The sequence below is a fragment of the Natrix helvetica genome (genome assembly GCF_964273705.1).
Source record: "Natrix helvetica genome assembly, chromosome: W".
In the NCBI taxonomy this organism is placed as follows: domain Eukaryota; kingdom Metazoa; phylum Chordata; class Lepidosauria; order Squamata; family Natricidae; genus Natrix; species Natrix helvetica.
Genome location: NC_138555.1, coordinates 69,238,002 through 69,259,247, shown reverse-complemented (window position 1 = coordinate 69,259,247; position 21,246 = coordinate 69,238,002). Strand labels below are relative to the sequence as shown.

General features: G+C 46.1%; 1 protein-coding gene across 5 annotated transcripts in view; it reads left to right on the top strand.

Annotated features, from left to right (window-relative positions):
* The first annotated feature begins 2,349 nt into the window (after positions 1-2,349).
* The window catches only part of LOC309400685 (enhancer of polycomb homolog 1-like), a 180,077-nt gene continuing 161,180 nt past the window's right edge, over positions 2,350-21,246 (top strand). The window contains exon 1 of one of the 5 annotated variants that reach the window (XM_081969285.1): positions 2,350-2,757. In XM_081969285.1, the coding sequence (XP_081825411.1) occupies positions 2,605-2,757 (153 nt within the window). In that variant the 5' untranslated portion in view covers positions 2,350-2,604. Of the gene's footprint in view, positions 2,758-3,129; positions 3,266-21,246 lie in introns of those variants that run through there. The other 4 variants (XM_081969286.1, XM_081969283.1, XM_081969282.1 and 1 more) reach the window with 4 other exon arrangements.

Sequence of the window (21,246 nt, the reverse complement as noted above, 5' to 3'; positions counted from 1 at the left end):
GGCTGGGAAATATTTGTTCATCAATCTCATGAAGGTGCCAAGTGCCCCACTCAACCCACATGGCATTTTCTTAAATTGAAAAAGCCCTTGGGGAGTGGCAAATGCTGTCTTTTTTTCTGGAGTGGGGTTCCATTGGGATTTGCCAGTATCCCTTTGTTAAGTCTAGGGAGGATAGATATTTGGCTTGCCCTAAGCAATCCAGAAGCTCATCCACCTTGGGCATCAGGTAGCTATCAAACTTCACCACTTGGTTTACCTGTTGGAAGTCTGTGCAAAACCTTATGCCACCATTTGGCTTTGGCACCAATATAATGGGGGGACACCATTCGCTGACAGATGGTTCTATTATGTCCATTTGGAGCATTTTTTTCTACCTCCTTTTGTAGTACCCCTTTCAACCGTTCAGGGATCCTATGGGGGCGTTGTTGGATAGGTTGGGTTTCCTGTGTCCCACCAAAGTACCCTGTTTCCCTGAAAATAACGCCTCCCTGGATAATAAGCCCAATCAGGCTTTTGAGCGCATGTGCTAAAATAAGCCCTCCCCGAAAATATTGCAACACAGCAGCAGCCATGAGGTGACCATGCTCACTGCCTCCTGTACCTCAAAAATAATAAGACCTCCACGAAAATAAGGCCAAGCGCTTATTTCGGGTGTCAAAAGAAAATAAACCCATGTCTTATTTTCGGGGAAACACGGTAATTGTACCTGGCTATCCAGTAACCATGCATTTACAATACTCCACCATTATTCTTAAGTTATCCTTTTGGTTCTCCTTAACTTCAGATTGCTACCTATTTCCTATACAGAATAAGAAAATCCACAACCCTTCAATGCCAACTAATCCACCACACCCAGCTTGCTTTGCTGCAGGGCTTTTATAGCTCCTCTTTGCTAAGCAGTTGGTGCTAGCTAATCTCAGGCTGCCTGTCCTCTCACAGGGAAGTTGGGTTACAACTATACCTATTGTGAATGTCCAGGAAAGGTAGTGAGCTTTCTTTTTCCCTTGTGAATTTAATACTTTTGAAGATGTTGATGGGTGTGTTCTCTAGTTGGTCCTTTATTTTGGTGAAGGTGTCATCTACATACCTGATCCATATTTTGGGTTACCTCATTTGGGTGATGAAACGTCTGCAAGAAAACAAGTAAACTCAGAGAGCACCAAAGACCCCTCATTTCAACCCTGAGCTACAAATATTCTCCATCGGTAAGCCTTTGTTGGAAGATCAAAGGTTTCCTGGTTCGTTCCCAGCCGGGAGTCACCGCTGACGCTTAGAAGAAAGTTTCGTGAAGACAGCCACCTGAAAGTTATGAGCTTTATTGAAGGAAAAAAAAAGGAACGGGAAGGATGAGACGCAGCTCTGTCGTTCCCGGGTCTGCAGCACCATATACAATTTGGTTTCTCCTTATATAGTTTTTCTTGCCCCTGGCTACAGTGTAAATTTTAATGAGAATAAAAGTTCCTTTATTCTGGATGATCGTTCTGATATTGATTCTCTTGTCTTTTGGGTTTCGTTTGTCTGGTATCTTGCCCTTATGTTAATCTTATCATAAAACCTGAAGAGGATGTTTTCCTGTTATTCGGGGCGCTTATCAAAGAGATCTGTTTTATGCAGATGGTCATGGTGTTCGTGTTATCTTGTAATCATTGCTAGATTCGGGGTTTTCCCAACTCCATTATCCTTTTCCTAATCCTATTATCTTATCTCCTTTGTGACCAAGTGTAACCTCTTCCTGTTTACGTGTGCGTGTTTTCCTCTAGCTTTGGTCCCTGATTATGTATTCATTAATTCGTTCCTGTTTGTGCTCTCTGGGTTATTTTTCGTTACCTTACTACACCTTTTATCCAGAGAACTGTTAACTTTAGAATATCCAATCAGCGGTTTTAAATATCTGTATGTATAAGAGATATGTCGCAGGGGCCTGTTTTATAGAGAGAACGTGGCCCGGAGATAAATGAAAATAGGATTTAAAGAAAATATGAAGCGGCTGCACTCTAACGCAGTATGTTTAAACGGAACATCTTTCTCCCATGGGGTACAGGCCGGAGATGCTCCCGATTTTCCGAGGCTTGGATTTTCTCCTGTACCTTCCTCCAGGCGGCAGTGATAGATCCGTCCCTCTTTCACTCGAGAGCGGTGTTAACAGAGGAACGATGCTGCCTCGGGAGAGAGACTGGACAGCCTTCGGCCCGGCAAAAGTCAAAATAGCCGCTCTTTCGTGCCCGTTCCTTACCGTGCTCGCGCCGCGCGCTCGTTTCAGCAGCGTCGTGCCCACGCTTTTGCGCGATGCAGTGTGGGAATGGCTGTAGCGCTGGGGTTGGCTGAAAGAGGAGGCCAGTCGAGGTTTAATGTCCGCCATGTTGGCCGTGGCGTATTGAGCAGACCCGGAGCGGCGGAGGTGAAAAACCGGCGCCCTGGCCTAGCTGCGCCAGTCGGCGCAGCTGGGACCCGCCTCAGAGCGAGCCCCGCCCCGTCGCGGGAGTCCCGGTCCCTCCATGAGCGTTCTCGTCGGGGTCCGGCTCGCACCTCGGAGCGCTCTCGCTGCCTCCCTCCGCTGTGCTGGAGCAGCAACCGCCGCCATAGGAGTTGCAGCCGACGACTAATATGAGCAAACTGTCGTTCCGGGCCCGGGCGCTGGACGCGTCTAAGCCGCTTCCCGTCTTCCGCTGCGAGGACTTGCCCGACCTGGCCGAGTATGCCTCGATCAACCGTGCCGTGCCGCAAATGCCCACGGGCATGGAGAAGGAAGAGGAGTCGGTACGTGACAGCCCCCCCCCCCCCCTAACTCTGGCCGATCTGGGCCCCGCCATCGTCCTATAACCAGGCCCCCACCATCACCTCTGCGCAAGGACAAAATGGCCGCCATTTTCTACCCGCTTCCTCCCTCTGCCCTCCCCTCTCCCATGGGAAGACGGCGATGTTGATCCCTAAAAGCCCCGTCTGCCCTCTGTGGAGGCCCCTCCTGATATGTCTGTCTCGGCTCGGGTGCCAAGGCCGCCTGCTGGCCTCCACTTAGCCTCCCGAAAGGCACAAAGAGGGTCTCGGCGAGTAGCCGCCATTTTGTCATGCCTCTTTATCGTTGGGCTGGGCCTTAATAGCGCAGCAGCTGCCAGAATGCGAGCTCTAACGGCGCGGAAGGTTAAAAGTTCCGTTCATTTGGACGCTAGGTGGCGTATTTGTATTCTAATTAGGCTGCAAGCGTGGCTGGCTTTGCCATCTACCTGTCAGATTTGCTGCTGTCCTGTAAGCCACCAGCTAAGTTACGGTAAGGAAGGAGGACTCTTGAACTGCATGGATAGGTATAAACAAGTTGTGTTGTTCAGTTTACAGGAAGAAATTACACAAAATAGGATGAAAAACTTGGGTTATTGGTCGATGCTTTCTGTTTTCCCTAAATTGGCTTGTTAAATTCAGTACTCGTATGGAAACCAGTTAAAATTAAATCAGTCATTTCGCCTAGTTTCTTTGACGCCCACATGATTTGGTACTAATTCAATTTTGTGGTGAGCCGTAAAAAGTACTTAGGAGTCTCATATATTGTTCATCTAGTAAAATACTCAGCTTTTAGAAAATAAACTTTGCGTACTAACAATCATAACGTTTACTAAAACAATATGTAAATTTCAGCATATAGGAAGTGCACAATGTTTTAACAAATGCATGGCTTGGGCTACCTTAAAACTGGATAAATGACATAAACACCACATTTTTACTTAAGAAAGATTAACACATTACGACATGCATCATAACTGTAGCGCAGTATCCTTGTCATGAAATATTTGAAAATTGAACTGTAACATGTTTGTCTTATTTCCATTATGGTGTGAAATATGAAGAAAATGCATGTTCTACTTAATTCATATATGCATATTATAACCTAATAATTATATTTTTAGTAAAACTCTGCTTAATATCAATTTGAAATGTATTTCTCCTCCAGTTGTTCCTTGAGACCCCTGGGTTAATATTACATTTTGTGAACTACAGTATTTTTCGGACAATAAGAAACCACAGTGTAAGCCACCAAGATTTCGAAAAGGTAAAGAAGAAAAAAAATTTTTTGCCCTCCCTGGCCCCCAGGAGCACTTTGCAGGCCTCCCAAACCCTCTGCGTGTCAAAAATGGGGCATGCAGAAGGTTTGGGAGGCCTGCAGAGTGCTCCTGGGGGCTGGAGAGAACAAAAACGGCACTCCTGGGTGGTTTGGGAGGAGGTAAATGGGCCTGTTTTTCAGAAAAATGGGGCACGTAGAGGGTTTGGGAGGCCTGCAAAGTGCTCCTGGGGGCTGGAGAGAGCTAAAATGGCACCCCTGGGGGGTTTGGGAGGCAATAAATGGGCCCATTTTTTGCCCATTTTTCTCACAAATGGAGCGTGCAGAGGGTTTGGGAGGCCTGCAGAGTGCTCCTGAGGGCTGGGAAGAGCAAAAACTATTCCTGGGGGATTTGGGAGGCCAAAAATGGGCCTGTTTTTCACCTTCCAAACCCCCCACGCTTCACATTTTTGCCCTCACCAGCCCCTAAGAGCACTCTGCAGGCCTCCCAAACCCTCTACATGCCCTGTTTTTGCGAAAAACAAGTCTGTTTTTGGCAAAAACGGGACCCGTGGGGCGGGGTTTCCAGAGGCCAAAAATGGCTTTATTCGATGTATAAGACGCACGAACATTTCCACCTTCTTTTGGGGGTGGGGGGGGAGTGCATCTTATACTCTGAAAAGTATGGTAAATTGTAGGCTGGTGTGTTTTTATCCTGAATTTGTGCAGCTACCCACATTTGGATATACGGTGAATTCTGAACAAGCAATTAACTGAGTCACTAGGCTTCAGGTCCTGCTGATAGAAATTAGTACAGTGACAGTATAGTCCTTTACATGTTTGCTGAGATATTACGACTCATTCATTCAGTAACACTTTCTTACAAGTTAGGTCATAGGAGACTGCATTTTAAAATTCTGAACAAGAGGTTCAGAAAATAGTCAAAACTTCAAGAAAAGAGAAAAAGAATGCAAACATAAAAGGTTCTGAATATTTATATCTTGCATATAATTACTTATAAATCATGTAGAAAATTATAGCCTGGATACTGCTAAACCAGTGATGGCTAACCTTTTTGTTGTTGCATGCCCACACCCATAATGTGTAAGTTCAGCATATTTAAGAAGATGCTGTTTGGAAGAAATATAACTTTTCTTAAACATATAAGCTATATTTGGTAGTTGTTTGATATACGAACACAATGTTTGGATTAACAATTTTTACTGAATAAAGTGAGAATACAAGACTTTACCATAAATAAACTGTACTAAGAGGAAATTAATTAGAATATAACCCAACTGATAATACAATTAGGGTCCATCAACACATTATTGCAGTATGTTCATAAGAGGACAGGTCCACAGACAGTCTGGAACAAAATCTCAGTAATCCAGTGGTTCTCAACCTTTTCTTCACCACCGACCCCCTTTAAATACCTTTTGTGGCCATGGACCCCCAAGACGTAACTAAAGATTTAAATCATAACATTTCTCCATGGACCACAGGTTGAGAACCCCTGCAGTAATCTTTTGTCAGGCTACTTAGGGAGATAAATTTGGGACTGGGAAAGGAATAAAAGTACCAGATGGTTACCACTGGAAGTGGTGGGCCCAGCAGGTACCTTATTTGCCCTCATTTTAATTTAAACTTAAGAGACTGCTGAGGGTGCTTAAGAGACTGCTGGAGAGAACAGACAGGCAGAAGTGAGGCTCTCCTGAATAATTAAAAACCTTAAAAAACCTAATCCAAACATGCACAGAAATGCAACCACAGGGGGGAAAAAGTGAATGGAGGAAAAGACTGGACTTGGAGAGAAGACAAATAGAATATATATAGAATAAATTTAATTTGTTAGCCGCTCCCTCTCCAGAAGGACTCGGGGCAGCGTACAATAAAAACCCATACAAATATACATATACATACAATACATATACACATACATACAAACACATACCCGTACATGTACATGGAGGAGGTAACAATCGTTAAATGCATACACTAATAATAATAGAATTAAAATTAACAATTAAAATACCCTCAGTTAAAATTCCAAATTTAAAAAAGACTGTCAGGAGCAATGGGATAAATCTTGGAAATCAAATGTTTATTTGGGTGCAAAGTTCCAAATTCTGGTGAGTTCTGCTTGTAGCATAATCTTTTTGTGGATTACAAATAGAGACTGCAATTTTTTTTTTTACAATATTTTTAAGTTTCTAATATTTTTATATATTTTGTGGATTTTTGTGGGCTACCTCGTAATATCTTTTTATACCATATATATATTTCTGTATAATCTTTTTTACACTAACAACAAGCTGACAATTCTTTTTGTGCTCTCAGTTGAGATACGGTTTTTCCCCTTTTAAGCTAAGATTTTGTTTTACTTTGCAAAGTTTACTGATCTGTAATTTTCAATACATGTGTGGATTACAAACCATACCAAGAGGGCAACATCAAGATTAGCTACAGGAGGGAATAAAAAGAGAGCTTGAACTCTTTGAACAAAGAGGTGAGAGGTAGCCCAGCAGAGAGGTGACCTGGCGGCCCAACTGAGACTTAGCCCAGCTGAGAGGTGCCCCGGCAACCCATCAGAGAGAAGGAGAGACAGCCGAGCTCAGAGATGGAGAGACAGCCCAATGACCCAGTCTGACATCTGAGTGGAACTAGTGTGGTGCAAACGGAGGCCACTAAGCAGTGGTGAAACGGAGCTAGGTGGCAGCAGACCGGTGGCTGTGAGCAGCACGGCAGACCTTGAGCAGCAGTAGTGCAGAGCTACATGGCAGAGGAGTGAAGCACTCCTGGACTAGCAGTGGCTGAGAGCAGCACAGAGGACCAACTGAGCAGCAGCGTCCACAGCAGCGGCTGAGAGCAGTGCAGCAGACCAGCAGCAGCTGAGGGGAGTATAGATGGTTAAGAGCAAAGCATCTAGAAAATAGCCTGAGACTTCCAACAAAAAAAGTGCATATTACTTAATAAAGGGCCAAAAACTGTTGTAAATTCTTAAATTTTTAAACTCTCTGAATTCCCTTAAGAAAAATTCCTTTATAATTTTTTAAATTTCTTTTTTCAATTTTTAAATCTTTTTCAATTTTTCAATTCTTTTTCCAATTTTTTCTAAAATTCTTTTCATTTTTTCAATTTCAAACTAAACATTTTTTTAAAAGTTTACTTAATTCAATTCTTTAGAAATTTTTAAATTCTTGATGATCTAAGAGGAAAAAAAATAAAACCACAGAAAAAGAGACAGACACTTAAAACAGGGAAGGTAGTGATGAATTTTTCAAGACAGAGAACAAAAGGTCAAGAACTCTTCTAAACTATTGTAAACTGGCACTTTGCAACATGGAAAATATTTAAATTTTTGGATATTTTTTTTAAAATACCAAACAAAGAAAAAAGTCATGGAAATAGAGACTGACCCACTATAGTGACTTGAAAAGTGTTCCATATGTTTCACCTTATATCCACAGAAGAACCAAACTATGTATGTATCAAATGTAAACTACTTCAATTACTAGAAGAAAAAGTAAAGGTTTTAGCCACTCTGAAATTCCATTAGCAAAGTGAGAAATCCCAACCTAAACAAGACTACACCAAAATAAAACACAGTAGGGAGCACGCAGCTTCTAAAAAATGAGGACCATATATGAACATAAAGAAGAAAACCGATACATCCAAATCAAACACAATAGGGAACAAACAGCTTCCGTAAAAAAACGAGCCTATCGGGTGGATTTCAATTTTTTTTTCTACCAGTTCTGTTGGCGTGGCTTGTTTGGTGTGTGGCTTGTTGGTCATGTGACTGGGTGGGCGTGGCTTCATGGCCATGTGACTGACTGGGTGGGCGTGGCCAAATTGACGTCACTTGCATCAAGGGGCGCCTTGCCTGGCCTCTCCTAGCCTCAAAGGCCTCAACGAGATACAATTTCTCTGTCTTTATTTACTACTGAACATCCAAAATATACTATTTAATCCTATGTATATATGCCATATGTGTACATACATATTACATAGTATAGAGCCGTGATGGCGAACCTATGGCACGCGTGCCAGAAGTGGCACGCAGAGCCATTTCTCCTGGCACGCGGAGCCATCACCAGTTCCTCTTCCGGGTTCGGGCGCAGCAGCCAGCTGGTCTTGACACGTATTGGCGTGCCAGAAAGCAGAAGTGGAGCCGCCCGGTGCGCATGCGCACGCTAGGAATGTGATCTTTTTGTTTCCAGGGTGCACATGCGTGTCGGTCGTTTGGTGATCTGGTTCCTGGCACGCATGCACACCAAAAACCAGCAACAGAAAGAGCAACGGCCGCGCGTGCCAAAAGACAGAGAGCGGTTCCTGGCCATCGCTTCTTAGTAGAGCTGTGGTCGGGGCTTCCCTCCCTCCCCCGTCTGAGTGGGCTTCTTGCATAGAAGCAACCGGGCAGCCACCGGCTGGAAGCAGCAGCGCAACAGTTGCCGTTACCAGGGGCGAAGGGGTGGCAGTGGAGAGAACGGGTGACTGCCGTTCCTTTGTCTCTTCCCCAACAGCGGCTGTTGCGCTTCCGCTTCCAGCCGGGATGCTGGCAGAGGAGCTGCTGGCGGGGAGGCGAGCTACCCGCATCAAGACGCCGCAGAGGGTCTGGCAGAATATATCCCTGCTGGAAGCGGCAGCGCTCCGGACCGCGGATCCTTATCAGAGCTGCAGCCTGGAGCTCTGACGAAGTCTGCTCAGGCGGGGGGGGGGGAGGGACGCCTGGGACCGCCCGTCCTTGCCATCGCTACTCCTTTGCTGTTGTGCTGCTTCTTCCAGCCGGGATATATTCTGCCAGACCCTCGGTGGTGTCTTTATGCGGGTAGCTCACCTCTCCGCCAGCAGCTCCTCCGCCAGCATCCCGGCTGGAAGCAGAAGCGCAACAGCCTCTGTTGGGAAGAGACAAAGGGGTGGCGGTTGCCCGTCCTCTCCACCGCCACCCTTTCACCCCTGGTAACAGCAACTGTTTCGCTGCTGCTTCCAGCCGGGACGCTGGATGAGCTGCTGGCAGGGAGGCAAGCTACCCAGATAAAGACGCCGCCAAGGGTCTGGCAGAATATATCCCGGCTGGAAGTAGCAGCGCTCCGGACTGCAGATTCTCAACAGAGCTGCGGGCTGGAGCTCTGAAGAAGTCTGCTCAGGCGGGGGGGAGGGACGCCTGGGACCGGCCATCCTTGCCATCGCTACTCCTTAGCAGTTGCGCTGGTTCTTCCAGCCGGGATATATTCTGCCAGACCCTCGGTGGTGTCTTTATGCGGGTAGCTCACCTCTCCGCCAGCAGCTCCTCCGCCAGCATCCTGGCTGGAAGCAGAAGCGCAACAGCCACTGTTGGGGAGAGGATGATGGGGTGGTGGTTGCCCGTTCTCTCCACCGCCACCCCTTCGCCCCTGGTAACAGCAACTGTTGCGCTGCTGCTTCCAGCCGGGACACTGGATGAGCTGCTGGCAGGGAGGCAAGCTACCCGGATAAAGACGCCGCCAAGGGTCTGGCAGAATATATCCCGGCTGGAAGTAGCAGCGCTCCGGACTGCAGATCTTCATTAGAGCCGCAGGCTAGAGCCATGCAAGCAGCCCGCTCGTGTGGGGAGGGAGGGAAACGCCTGCCCATGCTTGCCACCGCCACCGCCGCCCCCTCACCCCCAGCGGCTGTCACAGGGCTGCTTCTGGCTGGGATACTGGAGCAGCCAGAAGAAGGAGAAGCTGCCGTGGGGGAGGTGGGCGGGGCAGACACCGATTGCAAATGCTTCTCCCCCAGTGCAGTCCGAGAGACAGCAACGAGCCTCGGGAGGGTGGGAGAGGCTGTTTTCACCCTCCTCAAGCTCCTTGCAAGCTTCTCGAGCCTGGGGAGGGTGAAAAACAGGTCTATCGTGGGCCAAAAGGGAGGGGTCACACGCATGCGCAGGGCGTGTTTGCGCCCATGCGCAACAGGGGGGGTTGCACGCATAGCATTATGGGTATGGCACGCCTGCGTACGACCCACTTGCGCTCCCCCCGCTTTTGGCACGGGAGCCCAAAAAGGTTCGTCATCGCTGGTATAGAGTGTGTATAGGCACACAAAAAGATACATTGTCTACTATATATACTGTATGTGTATGTACACACACACACCTCTTCTAAAACTATGCACATTCAACCTCACTTACTGCATTTGGAAAAACACTCAGAGTCCACTTTCTGCCACACATTTAACTATAACTTCTGTACATTAGAACATTACACATGCCTTCAGATGTTCTTCTCTAGCCCGCATATGACTGTTAGAGCCAGGAGATGTCATGGATTGAGTAAAATGTGGTGAAACTCACTTAACAACGCTCTTGCTTAGCATCCAAAGTGTTGGGCTCGTCATAAGTCAAGGACTTCCTCTGCATGGCAGCCTTGTCCTAGTAATCTACTTCTCCTTTTTGGCAATTTTCCTTTCTGTTAGAGGCACCAAAATAATCCAGACAATATAAGGTTTCCTGCTGGACCAGGGGGTTGGACTAGATGGCCTCCAAGGTCCCTTCTAACCCTGCTATTCTATGATTCTGTAAAGAACTTCTGCTGGAGCAGGGGGTTGGACTAGATGACCTCCGAGATCCCTTCCAGACCTGAAACAGCTGTGCTGTTTCAAAGTGTCTTCTGAAGCCACTTCTAGTGCCAGGCTTTGTAGTCCTTCCTCTCCCTTTTCTCTCTCTCTCACACTTCCTTCCTCTCTCCCTACATGTATCTATCCATCCATGCAACTATATGTTCTTTCTTTCTTTCTTTCTTTCTTTCTTTCTTTCTTTCTTTCTTTCTTTCTTTCTTTCTTTCTCTCTCTCTCTCTCTCTCTCTGTGTCTTCCTTCCCTCCCTCCCCTCCCTCCCTCCCTCCCTTCCTTCCTTCCTTCCTTCCTTCCTTCCCTGAACCCTTAAGGCAAACCAAATACAAGTGGTCCTCACTTCATGGCTGTTGCTTAGCAAGTTAATTTACGACTGACCTCCCCGGAGCTACTTGACCAGTTTGTGGAGTTTTTACAGCCATACACACACACACACACACACACACACACACACACACACACACAAACACACACACACACGACCAGTTACAACATCCCACACAGTCATGTGATTGAGGCTTTCTATGTTTTTTTGCCAGATTCCAACAATTCTTCTGGTTTCTGGTTAAAAATGCCCATTGGGGAAAATGGACTTGTTTAACAATCACAGTGTTTGCTTAATGACCACAAGGTTCACTTAAACAGGTCTCCCTCTCTCATCTCTTTCTTTGTCCCTCTCTTTCTCATCTCTCTCTGTCTCTCATCTCCCTCTTTTCTCCCTCTCTGTTTCTCATCTCTCTCTTTCTCTCATCTCTTCCTCTCTCTCTCACCCATCTCTCTCTCCCCCTCTATCTCTCATCTCTCTTTCTCCCCCGCTCTTTCTGTCTCTCATCTTTCTCCCTCTCTCTTTCTCTCTCCATCGCTCTTTGTTTCTCATCTCTCTCTTCCCCACCCTCGTGTGTGTGCGCGCAAGCCTGATAGATGACAGAGCCACCCACTTCCCCGGCACAGGAAGGGGTTTGAGACTGCATCGCGGCCCTGAGCGCCAACATTACAACTGCCCCTTCCTCCTCCCCCCCCCCCCCCCCCGTTGTGGTCACACTCTCTTCTTCCCTTTCCCCAACGAGCTTACCATTCCTCTCATGGTGCCTGCAGGGCTCGAGACTTTCCCCCCTTATCTTTCCCAAGGCGTGGGCTTTAACGGATGGGAAGCAAAAGTGACCAGATGGAGCATGTCCTCCCAGAGCAGCAGCTGCTTGGTTTGCCCTAGCAGATCGCCTTTTTTTTTCTCCCCTCACCTGGTTTTTTAAACTTTAGAGGCAGCGTATACAGGCAAAGGCCAAGAGGCACATTCGCATGGGGTGCCCTTCCCCCTCCCCTTCGCTTTGTTTTTCTGGCCTCCTTTTCACTTGATGGCCTTTGAACACATGCTGAGGAGGAGCAGGAGTGCCCAGCCCTTTTTCTCGCTGCTGCCAGCACCATGTAGAAACAACTGCTGCTGCCGCTTCCAGCTCCAAGCCGAAGCGGGCTGCCTTGGGTGCCACCAGCTGGTGCAACTGTACTGCAACGAAGGTGGAATGGGCAGCACAAAGGCAAGTTGCGCTTCGCTCCTGCACAGTAAGGCTTCAGCCATCGCTAGCGCCACTTCAGCCTGCCTGTCCTGTCCCCCTCCCGAACTGCACACGTGCGCACAGCTAAAAAACATGTTGCCAGTCCAAGAAAACAACGGCAGCAGCAACCGAGGGAACCAGTTTGGGGGCGTGGCCCATCTGGGTCACTGCTGGTTCTGCGACCCAGGCCAAATTACCACTACTGGTTCCCCCGAACCGGTAGAAACCCACCTCTGGAGCCTACATACAGTACTGTGGAAAAGTTTTAGGCAGGCGTGAAAAAATGCTGTAAACAAAGAATGCTTTCAGACATATAAATAATGATTGTTTATTTTTGTCAATTTCCAAAATGCACGCAAAAGAAAAATCTAAATCAAATCAATATTTGGTGTGACCACCCTTTGCCTTCAAACCAGCATCAATTCTCATAGGTACACTTGCACAAAGTCAGGGATTTTGCAGGATTATAGTCAGGTGTATGATCAACCAATTATACCAAACAGGTGCTAATGATCATCAATGTCACACTAGGTTGAAACCCAGTCATGAACTGAAACAGAAACAGCTGTGTAGGAGGCTTAAAACTGGGTGAGGAACAGCCAAACTCTGCTATCAAGGTGAGGTTGTGAAAGATAGTTTCATGTCATTGCAAGATTGAGCACAGCAACAAGACACAAGGTAGTTATACTGCATCAACAAGGTCTCTCCCAGACAAAGATTTCAAAGCAGACTGGGGTTTCAAGATGTGCTGTTCAAGCTCTTTTGAAGAAGCACAAAGAAACGGGCAACGTTGAGGATCGTAGACACATTGGTCGGCCAAGGAAACTTAGTGCAGCAGATGAAAGACACATCAAGCTTATTACCCTTCAAAATAAAAAGATGGCCAGCAGTGCCATCAGCTCAGAACTGGCAGAAACCAGTGGGACCCAGATGCACCCATCTACTGTCTGGAGAAGTCTGGCCAGAAGTGGTCTTCATGGAAGAGTTGCAGCCAAAAAGCCATACCTCCAACGTGGGAACAAGGCCAAGCGACTAAAGTATGCACAAAAATATAGGAACTGGGGTGCAGAAAAATGGCAGCAGGTGCTCTGGCTCATATTTAAATGGTTGTCCACTAGGACTCCAAGATCCCTTTCACAGTTACTACTGTTGAGCAAGGTACCACATATACTGTACCTGTGCATTTCGTTTTTGTTGCCTAAATGTAGAACCTTACTCTTTTCACCATTGAATTTCATTTTATTAGATAGTGCCCAATGTTCAAGTTTGTCAAGATCCTTCTGTATCTTTAGCCTATCTTCTGGAGTGTTGGCTATTCCTGCCAGCTTGGTGTCATCTGCAAATTTGATGAGTTCTCAATTATTCCCTCATCCAAATCATTGATGAAGAAGTTGAAGAGTACTGGGCCCAAAACAGAGCCTTGGGGGTACTCCACTGCATACTTCCCTCCATGAAGATGCAGTTCCATTGAGGACTATACGTTGAGTGCGGTTGGTCAGCCAGTTACGAATCCATCTGGTGGTGATGCTGTCCAACCCACATTCTTCTACTTTATCTAGTAGTAGGTTATGGTCTACCTCAGTGATGGCAAACCTATGACTTTTTTTGTTATTTTTTACTTTTGTGGCAAGCCTTTCTTCATTGTGAGCCTTAGCTTTTCTCACTTCATCTTTACATGCTCAGGCTATTTGCTGATATTTGCCTTAGTTATCCCCTTTCTACTTTTTATAGTTATCTTTTTTGTCTTTCAATTTATCAGAGAGTTCTTTATGCAGCCATGCTGGTTTATTTTGGGAGCTGTTATTTTTCTTCTTCATTGGTATTGTGCTGGACTGGGCTTTTGTAATCTCATTTTTCAAATACAGGCAGGTACTTATCCATCATGCCATACCATCAGGGAGGCGTATGATTGGCCCCAAATTTATTCTGCAGCAGGACAACGACCCTAAGCATACAGGCAAAGTCATTAAGAACTACCTTCAGTGTAAAGAAGAACAAGAAGTACTGGAAGTGATGGCATGGCCCCCACAGAGCCCTGATCTCAACATCATCAAGTGTGTCTGGGATTACATGAAGAGACAGAAGTATGTGAGAAAGCCTACATCCACAGAAGATCTGTGGTTAGTTCTCCAAGGTGTTTGGAACAACCTACCAGCCGAGTTCCTTCAAAAACTGTGTGCAAGTGTACCTAGAAGAATTGCTGCTGTTTTGAAAGCAAAGGGTGGTCACACCAAATATTGATTTGATTTAGATTTTTCTTTTGTTTGCTCACTTTGCATTTTGAAAATTGACAAAAATAAACAATCATTATTTATATTTCTGAAAGCATTCTTTGTTTACGGCATTTTTTCACACCTGCCTACAACTTTTGCACAGTACTGTATGTACCTAAAGAGTAAGACTGATGGAAACATATCACTTATAGAAGAAAACAACAACCTAGAGCAAAGCCCCTACTATATACCCTAGTCTAGGGGTCAGCAACCCGTGGCTGTGGAGCTGCATGTGGCTCCCTGTCACCAGTCGGCTCCACAATTGATAGGGTTTTCAGTTAGGACAGGTAGAGGAAAAAGGACGTCATGCTAGAAGGAGACTCTGGTGGGGAAACTGGACTTCCAGTTGGCAAAGGAAAAAGGACGCCGGGCTAGGAGTACACTCTATGGTGGGGGAACCGGACTTCCGGTTGGCTCCAGAATTGAACTTGGGGCTTCCGGTTAGGACCTTTGTGGCTCTTTGAGTGTTTAAATTTGCTGACCCCTGCCCTAGTCTACTCCAATAAAGCCCCTCTGGAACTGAACAATCACTTTTATAGCCTCCCCCTAAAATAAAATATACAGACACCAACAAAAGAACATTTATCAATAGTTTCTAAATAACAGGTACAACCCAGCATTCCTGCGACAGGAAGAAAAGTATTCCAGACTTCCCTAGGGAAAAAAGGTGAATATTGGTGATAGGAGATTCAATTCTTAGGGGAACAGAAACTATAGTCTACAGATGAGGCAGTCAATCTAGGGAGGTATGTTGTCTCCTTGGAGCAAAAATCATATTGTTTTTATGTATATATTGTTCAAAACAGTCCACTACAGAGTTCCATCTAACATCTTGTGGGCGCGTTAGCTTGGTTCCACCCATTATTTTCAGAGCTGATGCTGCAAAATGATTGTTACGGAAGTCTTTAGCAATTTCAACATTACTCTATTTCTGGGACACAAATCTTTGGCTAGGAGGTGCATCAAATGAGCGCTACAACCATATGTTATTTATTAGCTTGGTAGTTTCTGCATGTTTTGCAGAGGCACATCAGTCTGATTGGGTCATGGCAGCTCAGCATCATGGACAAGGTAGAGGCAGTCATGTAGGATATTGTCTGCATATTCCGTTGGCAGTAGAGTCGCCAGATTTAGTGTAGAACATCACTCAAAAGTGATGTCTGTGGTGAAAAGCTTGGCTTTGCACTGTGTCAGTCGCCGCTGGGTGAAGGCTTGGGTTTGAGATTTGAGGAGAATGGCGAAAACATGTGGGACCCTTAATGTGAGGGGGTGATCAAGGACACGGTCCTTTGAGTGTTTTACTATCTCTACAGTTGCACCTACTGCCTGCAGGCAAGGGACGGCTCCCTGGGCTCCTGGGTCCAATTGGATGGAATAGTAAGCTACTGGCCATAGTGCGAGGCTGAATTTTTGTGTTAGTACTCCTGAACCCACCCCCTGATTTTCGTGTATGAAAAGTGTGAAGTGTTTCTGGTAGTTACTGGCTAAAGCAGGGGTGTCAAACTCAAGGCCCACAGGCCATATCTGGCCCGCGGGATGCTTAGATCTTGGCCATGGGGCTGCCCTGGAAACAGCGAAGGACCGGCCCACGGTGCCTCTGCCAGCGAAAACAGAGGTCAGGAGGGCCACAAGCTCTGTTTTCACTGGCAGAGGGCTCCAGGAGGCAATTGTTTCGTGGTCTCCCTGGTCTTGCCTTCCTCCGCTGAAGACAATGGATCCCCCCAGCCCCATCTGGGCCACGCCCACCCTGGCCATGGCCACCCGGACCTCCAAGGTCAAACAACCCTGACGCAGCCCTCAGTGACACTGAGTTTGACACCCCTGGGCTAAAGTCTGTTTTATTCTCTCAAATACTTGGGCAAGTTACTTAGTCCATTCAATGGGGTCTGCCATATATTTCGTGGTTAACTGAACGAGGTCTGGCTAGCTCCCCAAATGAAGGGATCCACGGTCAGCAGAATACTAAAAATCCCAGGAGCACCCTATCTTGGTGTTTGGTTTTTGGAGGTTTCATGCCCAATATGGTCCTAACGCGCTCTGGAGCTAATTTACAGCTCCCTGGAGATATGATGTAACCTAGGTAGGTTACTTCCTTTTGTAAATACTGGAGCTTTGTGGGTGATGCTTTGTGTTCCCTTTCTGCCAGACAGTGGAGTAAGTGACAGGTATCAGTTGTGCAGTCATCCTCTATCTCTGAAGTTAATAGCAAGTTCTCCACATATTGGACCAAGGTTGATTTTCGTGGCAGAAGGATGGATGACAGGTGAGCCTTCAGAATCTGGGAGAGTAGGGTAGGTGATTCTGTATACCCCTGGGGAGAAGGCGAGTCCAAGTGTATTGCTGGTCTTCCCATGTCAAAGCAAACAGGTATTGGGAATCAGGGTCTACTGGAATGCTAAAGAACACTGCACAGAGATCACTGAAAACAGTTGCTGAAGCTGGTATTCCAGTGATGATGGTGGCTGGGTTTGGTACCACTGGGCCACTAGGTATTACATATGCCTTTACGAGGCTCAAATCGTGCACAAAACGAAAAATAGTGTTGCCTTCTGACTCAGTCCAGGGCTTTTGGACTCGGAAGATCGGAGTGTTACAAGGGGAGGTGCACTTTGGGAGGACCCCTTCTGCCATTTATGTCTTGATTAATTTTCTAATTAGTTCAATTGCCTCAGCTGTGATTCTGTACTGGGGAATGCAGGGTGGTGGTCCTGCTTTGACCTGCATCTTGACAGGGGTGGCTTCTTTAAGGAAGCTCAGTAGATTCCCAGCCCCATAGTGAAGGGGGCAGCTCCTATAAGTTGGGATGTAATTGATGTAATCAACTGAAACGGTTGTGAGATGGGTGTGTTTGGTCCGGATGTCTAGGGTGAGCCCGTCAGGAGAGCACTTTATAGTGGCTCCAAGCTTACATAAGGGATCCCTGCCTAGCAGTGACAAGGGAGACTGGGGGCAAATGGTGAATAAATGGTCCAGGGTCCTATCTCAACCCACATATCATTGGTGAATTATATGGGGATTATTTTACCCCCTACTCCAATAATGATATACCTGGCTCCTGGCACTATCGACCCTCTAAACTCTAAGGTCTGTGATTAATTATGAGGTGGCTTCAGTATACACCAGGCATTCATAAGTTTTTCTGCCTATCATGAGGGAAAAGACAGGCTTGCCTTCATGACCATTCCTCAGGGGAATGGCGAGACCAGTGAAGGTGGCCCTGAATTCTGCTGGCTTTGGGCTGAGCCATAAAGTGCCAAAGCTGTCTGCAAATTGTAAATGAGGAAGCCTGGAGTTCTCCTATTTGAGGCAGTGGGTCCATTGACAAATGGGGCTCTCAGAAGGGGGAAATGACTCTTAGGCCCTGGAAAATTTTCCTTGAAGTACCTCCTTAGATATCCCCTCCTCCTACCTCCTCCCACACCTGAAGCAGTGAGGGCATTCATTACCAACTCCCCCATTTCCTCACACCAGAGGCATCTGGGCTGATTATCTCATGGAGGAGGGTTCAGATACCTCCTGTCATCTTGCATGGCTGCAAACATTTTTAAATCTTCCCTTCTCTCCGTTCTCTTTTTCCTATCCCTTTCTCTTTCCTTTTCTGCTTCCTTTCTCTGATCAAATACAAAGTTAGCTATTCTATGTAGTTCTGATATCTCCAAACTGGATCAGTTGGATACAATTAGATGGAAATGGTCCCCGATGATGTTTGCTGACTGGTCAATGAATGCTGAGGCCAGGATCTACTGGTCCTTAGGGTTATGCACATCTTAAGTGGGCGAAAGCAACCCCCACATCTAGGAGATGGACCCAGAAGGCATCTGGCGTCTTGCCTTCCCTCTGCGGTGTGCACTGAAACCCAGGCCAGTTTAGTGGGTTTTGTCCTATCTCATTTAGTGCTTCTAACAAGTTCTCCTTTGCCCTGCACTATTTGTCCCAATAGGTAGCTGTATTGTAATCCCAGTCAGGGCAGTTCAGGAGGCAGGAAACACTCACTGGGGCTACCTGTCCCAGCGTCGTAAGAATTGGCCGTTTTGTAATTACTTCAGTTTTTTCGAATAATTTTAAGACTTGTTGTGGCCCAGCAGCGGCCGGCTGAGCTGTTGGTGGACTCTTACAGCGATGACCATTATGGGACTGCTCTGGAGGATGAGGAAGACTCTGGAGGGTTTTTGGAGTCAGAGCAGGGACTAGAGAGGCCTGTTGGCTACCAGGTGGCATCTGAGTCAGGGAGCAGTGAGGAGGTACAGAGGGAGGTTGTCCCTGATGTGCGTGTGCGTAGAGCTGAGAGGAGAAGGGAGCAGCTGTGGAGAAGACGTCATAGAAGGAAATAGGGACAGCTGGCTACGGTTGTGGCCCCTCCCAAAGAGTTTATAGGTGGAGCGACGGGAGGGGAATCTTTGCAGGAAACAACAGCCCATTTTACTAGCCGTTGAGACAGCATTCAGTAAGTCTAATCTTAGTTACTTGAAGATAGCGTTCTAGGCTCCTAGGCAAGGGGTGGCTTTATCTCTGTAATTAGTTGTGGCAGACAGCCAAGCCTGTGTTTGCATATTCATTAGAATCACGGGACAGAATAAGACCCCTTCCTTTGTGAGAAAGATATGAAGCAGTTGGGTCATATCTCCCCACTAAGGATTGTTGCTCTCAATAATGGACTGGAAAGCTTTGATGACAGTTTGGGGATCCGATCGGAAGGGGTGTCCTTCCAGATCACCAAATCGGAGGGGGAGAAAAGGGTATGGATAAAGAAAAGCTGGCCCCTACTTCTTTCACGGATGGGCTTTTGCAACAGGGGGGCCAAAAGCTAGGCCTCAGGACTGTTTTTTGAGGGTGAGTTATCTGTATCTAGCTGGGACTCTTCATTCTCATTCTTCCCAGCCTTAAGACTTTCCGGATTTGACAGTTCCACCCAGCATTATCAATACGGTAAGTGAGGGCTTCACATGAGACCTACCGTATTTTTCAGAGTATAAGACGCACCTTTTTTCCTCAAAAAAGAGGCTGAAAATCTGGGTGCGTCTTATACATCGAATGTAGCATTTTTTTGCCTCTCGAAACCCTGCCCCCTTCACCAAAATGGCCGTGCATAGCCTTATGGAGGCTTTCAGAGAGCTCCTAGGGGCTGGGGAGGGCAGAAATGAGCAAAAAACGGGCCGTTTTTAGGACTTTATTGAGAAGGAATGGAAAGTTTCTCTTCCCCCTCGATCGAAGTGTGGATCGCCAGCCCTCCTTGTTAGCATATTTCAGATAAGAAATAAAAACCGATAACATGTTCTAATTAAAACAAACTTTAATATAAAAATAAAAATAAAACAAATCTATCTAATTGTTACATTTTGGCAAGAGCAATTGTCGCCCACCTTCTTGGCAGATGAACAGAAGATCAAAAGTCTCTGGAATGTGTGATGTATTAAGAAACGTATTAAGAAGCATGCACAGTAAATCACTGTCAGATAAGAAAAAACTTCTCTACAGTATAACTCATAATAGAGGCTCAAGTAGACAAACAAAATAACGTAGTGACACCCCTTCTTTTGTCACTTGGGCTGATATTATCAAATCATCAAATAAGGCACATCTTCTTTCGCAGATACTCATATTGAGCTGCTGGAAGTGGTTTGTTGAGCATGTCAGCAATCTGATCATGTGTAGAAACATATTGCAATTTAACAAAACCTTGCTTAACTAATTGCTTTGTGTTTTGATAACGAATGTCAATGTGTCTGGACCTAGAACCTGTGAAATGTGACTCAGAAATATAAACCACCGATTCATTATCTTCCATCACGGTGATTGGTCGTATCGGAAGCATCAAACCACATTAGAGAATTACAAGCATCAGAAACACAAGCATATTCAGCTTCAGTAGATGAACATGAAACAAAACTCTGTTTTCTCACTTGCCAGTAAACAGGACATCCATTCAGGAACATCATGTAACCTGAAGTACTTTTGCGTGATTTCTTATCACTTGCCCAATCAGAATCCTCATAACAACATAATTCCGCATGATCAGTGTGTGTTGGTTCTAGCAATAACTTCATGTGTTTAGTGTGTTTCAGGTATTTCAATAACTTCTTAATCCATGTCCAATGAAATTGTGTTGCCTTACCTATGCGTCGTGATAAAAGATTAACACTAAGTGCAATGTCTGGTCTGGTCCAACTACTAATGTACAATAGTGACCCAATGACTGAACGATATAGTGTTTGATCTTCAAATTCAGGACTTGGTTCATGTGTTAAGTTGTGAAAATCTGTTTGCATGGGTGTCTTTGTTGTGTTAGCATCTTTCATGTTGCAATGATGCAAAATGTGGTCAATTTTCTTTTCCAGGGCGCTGCTCTGGAGAGTCCAAAGAAGGGTTAAACACAGCCAATCTGCCCAGAACTGAATTGAAAACTTTAAGCCATGCCTCTGGTGCTGACTATCCTCAGATTTTTTCAATTCAGCTAGCCCAGTGGACGCGCTTTAAATTTTTCTCCAGTTCTAAGATTGATTCCTTGGACTCTCCAGAGGAAGAATATTTTTTTAACACAGTATAATTAAGGATTTTTAGAGCAGGCTGGTGAGTTTTAAATTAAGTTTGTTTTTTTCCCTTTTTAATTGGTTTTTTTCTCACCCTTTCGGCTCTCCTGGAGTCCGGGGCTTTGCTCTGGCTCCTCGAAGCCGCAGGCAGCTGTTGGGGGAAGCGCGTGGGTCGGAGTGCCGACGCCAGCGCTGTTGGGGCACCCCTACTGGGGGCCGATTCCCGCTGGAAGCCCTCCGTTGCAATTTGTGCTTCTAGCAAGTCAAATTGTGGCGCGG